General features: G+C 49.8%; 1 protein-coding gene across 1 annotated transcript in view; it reads left to right on the top strand.

Annotated features, from left to right (window-relative positions):
• The first annotated feature begins 2,340 nt into the window (after window positions 1-2,340).
• Window positions 2,341-6,213, top strand: part of SLC6A4 (solute carrier family 6 member 4) — a 28,423-nt gene continuing 24,550 nt past the window's right edge. The window contains exons 1-2 of the mRNA XM_025362573.1: window positions 2,341-2,438; window positions 3,176-3,641. Coding sequence (XP_025218358.1) covers window positions 3,299-3,641 — 343 coding nt within the window. The 5' untranslated portion in view covers window positions 2,341-2,438; window positions 3,176-3,298. The remainder of the gene's footprint in view (window positions 2,439-3,175; window positions 3,642-6,213) is intronic.

The following is a 6,213-nucleotide window of genomic DNA, read 5'->3' as shown; positions in this document are numbered from 1 at the left end:
CAGAAACAGTGTATTACTCTTCCAGGAGCTGCTCGTCATAGTCGCCAGGAATTCAGGACTGGATGCCTTCGGGGCTGAAGCCCTGAGGACTCCCGAGAACACAGGTTGTCCCCCAAAGTCTACCTACCTGAACCCATTTTCTTTTTTTTTTTTTTTTTTTTTTTGAGACGGAGTCTCGCTGTGTCGCCCAGGCTGGAGTGCAGTGGCCAGATCTCAGCTCACTGCAAGCTCCGCCTCCCGGGTTTTTACGCCATTCTCCTGCCTCAGCCTCCCGAGTAGCCGGGACTACAGGCGCCTGCCACCTCGCCCGGCTAGTTTTTCGTATTTTTTAGTAGAGACGGGGTTTCACCGTGTTAGCCAGGATGGTCTCGAACTCCTGACCTCGTGATCCGCCCGTCTCGGCCTCCCAAAGTGCTGGGATTACAGGCTTGAGCCACCGCGCCCGGCCCATTTTCTACCCTCTCTGCAGGATGCCTCAAGGGAGAAGGTAAACGAAATCCAGAACAAATCATTTGGCCCCTGAGGCAGAAGCATAACTGCTCACTGCTGTGGCTAAATGTTTATTTCCTCTCCCCAAAGTATTGCTTCTGAGATGGACCTAGTTTCCCTTCCGTAGACCCTCTGGGCCTGGGTAGAGAGGCCAGGGAAAGATTGGGTGATGCAATTGGAGCTTCTGTTCAAGTGAGAGGAAAGTGGCAGTACTGAAAATAGAAGAGGTTCTTGCAGAAAACTGTGGGGCCAGGCTGGGTGTGGTGGCTCACACCTGTAATCCCAGCTCTTTGGGAGGCCGAGGCGGGTGGATCATGTGAGGTCAGGAGTTCGAGACCGTCCTGACCAACATAGTGAAACCCCGTCTCTACTAAAAATATAAAAATGAGCCAGGCATGGTGGAACGCACCTGTAGTCTCAGCTACTCGGAGGCTGGGGCATGAGAATTGCTTGAACCCGGGAGGCAGAAGTTGCAGTGAGCCAAAATTGTGCCACTGAACACCAGCGTGGGCGACACAGCAAGTCTCTGTCTCAAAAAAAAAAAAAAAAATTTTGGAAGGCCAGCCGGAGGAAAAGCAAGGGGTGGGGCAGCTCTGTCAGCTTGGTGCCCTCCGGCCGCACAGGGAAAAGCTCTTCCTCCCTGCCATTTGGCCTTCAAGTTCGTCGGTTGTTAAACGTGCAAAACATGTAATTGATATAGGCCGGAGGGAAGTACAGAGGCCTTCTTAAACAACACAACCATTGACCACCAAGTTCAGGTTTAATTTAGCTGAATATTTAAATACGTTGACATCTCATCATGTAATAAAATAATCATATCCGTTGGCCTGGTAAAATGGTTACCTGTGGCGGGTGAGGGCATGTGTGGTTATTTTAAAAGCCTATCAAGCCTAGTTGAGGGCCCAAGGAAGGGGGAGGCAGGGGGAGGCCAAGGCCAGACAGTAGCATAGATGGTGAGCGGAATGGTGAGATTGCTCTTGTCAGAAACTCATACCCTTCTGAGTGGTGTTTACATCTTTGAGCCTGGGGTGGGTGGCGGAGGGCCCAAACAGTGGGGTACAGCCCAAGACATCTACCCCCCCTTACACACACACACCCCCTGGCTACATGGAGCTGATTTATCCCTTGTTGCTGTAGATATTTTTGGCAACTATCAATCCCTTTAAAATTTTTATTTTCCACTTTGCAGAGAAAACGCAGCAGACGCACAACCCTAGTGACTGACATTCCCTGGTGTTCTTGTCTAATCCTTGCTCATATTTATAACCATAGTCATCCATGTGAAGCTACTATTTTGTGTCCTGATTTTTCACTTACTATGTTTTTGTCTTCACGTGTGTAGACAGTTAAGTTGCAGTCACCGAAAACCCCAAGTAGGCAGGAGACACCATGTGCCGTTTCTATTAGCCAGTCCCTAGCCATCCTCCTAACTGTTGGATCTGGAGGGTTAGCCTCAGATCATTGCAGTTATAAATAGTCCATCCCTGGCTATCTTTTCTAGAAGTGTCCAGTGTCATCTCAGCTAGGCAGAAACATATTTCAACTCCCAAACTGTTTCAAGAGTGTGAAAAGCTCAGGCCCAGAAGAAACAGAGTGAGCAGTCGAACCGTCTTACAACTGCTGCTTACAACTTTATAACAGGCCATAGGTTTAAAGTCCAAAAGGGCTCAAATTTCTACCCCATGTTTGACGACTCAGACTTCAATTCAGAGCTGAGCTGACTTCCCTGCGCCCAGGCCACGGGGGTGAAGTGAAGGCACAGCAGCCCCAGCTGGGCCCTCCCGATGGAGGCGCAGGGGGACGGCGACACCAGCCACTCCAGCGTCGGTAACCTGCACGCTCTTCTCCCTGGGTCTCCTGGAGGCAGGGCGACCTTGCTTGCCCGCTATTGCAGAATAACAAGGGGCTTAGCCACAGGAGTTGCTGGCAAGTGGCAAGAAGAGTAAATGGTGAGCAGCAGTGCCGTTTAAGGACCAGTCGGGCTTGCAAATGCATAATGGGAACGCAGAAAGGCCATGTGCAGATAGACTGGACACATCTGGAGGCAGCTCAAAGCTGCCCCAACCTTCCTAGGGGTTAAAAGACGAGTGACAGAGTACATAGCTAAGGAGCTGGGGTGCCTCACAAAGGGAGGCCTTTTCACCTCTGTCCTTTGCTTTTATCCTTTTAAAATCGTGTCTGTAGTTGATACAAAATGTAACTTTGGGTGTGCAGCTTAAATGCTGGCGAGGACTGTCCTGCCTACTGAAAGGCAGAAACGCCTTTGCTTGTCATTGTTTCCCCAACATGGCATCCAAGACAAAGGGGGTGCTCTGTGACACTTCGGAGCCTCCCTCACGTTCTTCTGAGCTGCTGGCAAACCATAAGGTGAGATTCCAGTAGCTCAAAGGGAAGCGAGTGCTTTACTCTCCAGTCCAGCCTGTGCAAAACTTGGTGATTTGCTATCTATTTTTGTTGGTTTTGTTGTTTCCTTTTGAAATTATTTGATTGTAATTTGATGCCCTGTATAGGTTGAGAAATTTAGTTGATTTTATGGACTGCCATGTAGCAAATAGGATGTCTCACATTTAACAGATGCATTTGTAATCGTGTTAGCTAACGTAGTTTAAGATGTATGATGAGTTAATACCAAAGACGAGTAAAATGTCTAACTTTATTCTCCTTCCTCTGTGTTTCTTTCCAACAGAGTCAATCCTGACGTGTCAATCCCGACGATAGAAAGCTCGGAGGTGATCCACAAATCCAAGCACCCAGAGTTCAGTTGGGATCCTTGGCAGATGGACATCAGTGCCATTTACTAACCAGCAGGATGGAGACCATGCCCTTAAATTCTCAGAAGCAGCTCTCAGCGTGTAAGGATGGAGAAGACTGTCAGGAAAATGGAGTTCTACAGAAGGTTGTTCCCACCCCAGGGGACAAAGTGGAGTCCGGGCAAATATCCAATGGATACTCAGCAGTTCCAAGTCCTGGTACGGGAGACGATACACGGCACTCTATCCCGGCGGCCACCACCACCCTAGTGGCTGAGCTTCATCAAGGGGAACGGGAGACCTGGGGCAAGAAGGTGGATTTCCTCCTCTCAGTCATTGGCTATGCTGTGGACCTGGGCAATGTCTGGCGCTTCCCCTACATATGTTACCAGAATGGAGGAGGTCAGTATCACAGGCTGCGAGTAGAGGCTGTGACCTGGGGTGGGCTGTGAGCCGGGGTGGGCTGAGACCCGGGTAGGCTGTGACCCGGGTGGGCTGCAACCTGGGGTGGGCTGTAGGTCCTCTTGAGAGGCCAGAACACAGATCACATCTTTTCAGTCTTCACTGGTGTAAGTCTGGGAACATGATGGCTTAGACTTTCGAGCTGGTCGAAAAGTCAAATCTCGCCAGGCATGGTGTCTCATGCCTGTAATCCCAGAACTTTGGGAGGCTCAGGCAGGTGGATCACCTGAGGTCAGGAGTTCAAGACCAGCCTTGCCAACATGGCAAAACCCCATCTTCACTAAAAGTATAAAAATTAGCTGGGTATGGTGGTGGGCCCCTGTAGTCCCAGCTACTTGGGAGGCTGAGGCAGGAGAATCACATGAACCTGGGAGGTGGAGGTTGCAGTGAGCCAAGATGATGCCACTGCACTCCAGCCTGGGTGACAGAGCTAGACTCTGTCTCAAAAAAAAAAAAAAAAAGAAAAGAAAAGAAAAGAAAAGAAAAGAAAAGAGAAGTCAAATCTCCAGCAAGCCAAAAGCTGAAGGGAGTGTGTCTGAGGCTCTCCGGGTTGAAGCTGGGTGAAGCCCTCGCAAGCCTGACCTCACAGATCTCTAGCATCATTAGCACTCCATTTACTGAAGGGCCGCCTTCTCATCCTGCATTCTCCAGGCTCTGTCCTCCCTCAGCTAGCAGTGAGGGAATGGCCATCAGCCCTGTGCTGAGTCCCTTCACTCCTGCTGGCAAGTTCTGCTGGGAAGAGTCCAGAAGGGTAGGCCTGCGTAAGGGAAAATTTGGAGGTTGCTTCAGCGTCCCAGATGCTTCTGATCCTTTGGGCCCGTGTGAGATCAGAGAAGGGCATCAACGTAGGTCCAGAGTCTTAATTACCAGTCTGGGCAGAATTTAAGCTGGATTAGATTCACAGCATGACATTAATGCCAACCTCAAAATACGAATGGCTGGCCCTCCTATCTCCCCCTGGGATGTTAGATTTTTGAGGCCAGAGGCCCTATCTTGTTCCTTGTACCCCTAAAGCCTATCAAGTAGGTAACTTATAGATTATCAAAAATAGTAGCTGACTGTAGGCCTGAAGATGGGAACCTGGGGGAGAGCGGAGCAGTGGGGGAAAGTGAGTGGGTTTGGGGCCTCTGGACTTGTTATCAGCACAGGAAAATAACAAGAAGTGGGTGTCAAATGAATCAAGCTTGATTTTGTTGGAAGCTCTGACAACAGATTTGGGAGGGCAGTTAAAAAGAGGTTTGGGGATCATCCATTTGTGTCACTCTCACTTCTCCCGTGACCTAACACAGAATGGCCTGGATTTACTGTCTCTTTTAAGGATTTCTGTCCGTGCAGCTACAAAGGTAGTTCCAGGGGGCCCCCGGGAAGTTCAGAGCTTCCTGCCTAGGAGGAGCAAAAGTCATAATCACCTTATCTCCTGCTCCAGAGGACTCACCTTTAGCCTGAGCATTATGTAAGGGGATGGGTCACTGGTGACGTTTCCCTTACACTCATTCCCCAGCGTAAAGCTGATCAAGCAGGTTCTTTGGAGGAAGGCCGTCACGAGAACACATGGTTTTATTCTCGAGCCAGCCTTACCCAGTGTGACTGTAAATTACGTGGACCTTTATGACTTGCATGGACCTCAGGTTTCTGGGTTCAGAGCATTTTACAGCAGGTAAAATTATCAGGGAAAAATCACAGCTGACCCCCACTTTAGGCTAAAAACTCAGGCTGCAGGTGAACATTCCCCAACTTGATATTTTTAAATTCAGCCTCAGCCACAAGATCCAGGAGACACCAGCATCTCCAGTTAGGTAGCAGCTCTGTGCTTTCCTGTTCTGTGAAAACTACCCTGTCCAGCCCCTCCTGCAAACGGCGCTTGTCAGGGAGCGTTCCGGCTCAGTGGAATTATGGAAGTGTAGCCAAATATCAATAACCGTGTGTCTGGAGCCATAGACAATACTGATGAACAAAGATACTGATTCGGTGACTCACAGGTGTTGCAGCTGTTGCTACAGATTGTCACAGGTGATCTGTTCCAAGGATCCCAGGTACTGGTTGCATCAGAATTACCTTAGGGAGCTTGAACACAAGTTTTGTGTTGTACCCATGCTTGGAGATTCTGCTTCAGGAGGTCTGGGGTAGACCCAGGAATCTAGGTGACTATGATGCGTGGCTACATTTGGGAAACTCAGCTCTCCTCAACTGTGTTCTTTTATAGGGAGGAAACTGGGGCTCAGAGAGGGGAAGTGGCCCAGGGTTCTCCAGGCAGTCAGAAGGCAGTTCTCCAGGCAGTCAGTTCTGTTGACTCCCAAACCCGGCTTTCTTCCCAATTGGTCTCTTGGCCTCCTCTGAAACCTCATTTTAGTCATGGCGCTCCCCCTACGACTGCTTCTGGCAATGCAGTAAGACCAGAGGAGCATACCGTGAGGCCGCTCAGCCCAGGGTGGCTCCGTGACACTCACATCATCTGGCGACTGTGATTCTCAGAGTCACAGATGGGTTGGGCTATCCTGGGACAGATGTGGGC

This window comes from Theropithecus gelada, chromosome 16 (genome assembly GCF_003255815.1).
Source record: "Theropithecus gelada isolate Dixy chromosome 16, Tgel_1.0, whole genome shotgun sequence".
NCBI classification, from domain to species: domain Eukaryota; kingdom Metazoa; phylum Chordata; class Mammalia; order Primates; family Cercopithecidae; genus Theropithecus; species Theropithecus gelada.
Note: the sequence above shows the minus strand (reverse complement) of the source record. Positions and strands in the feature narration are given on the sequence as shown.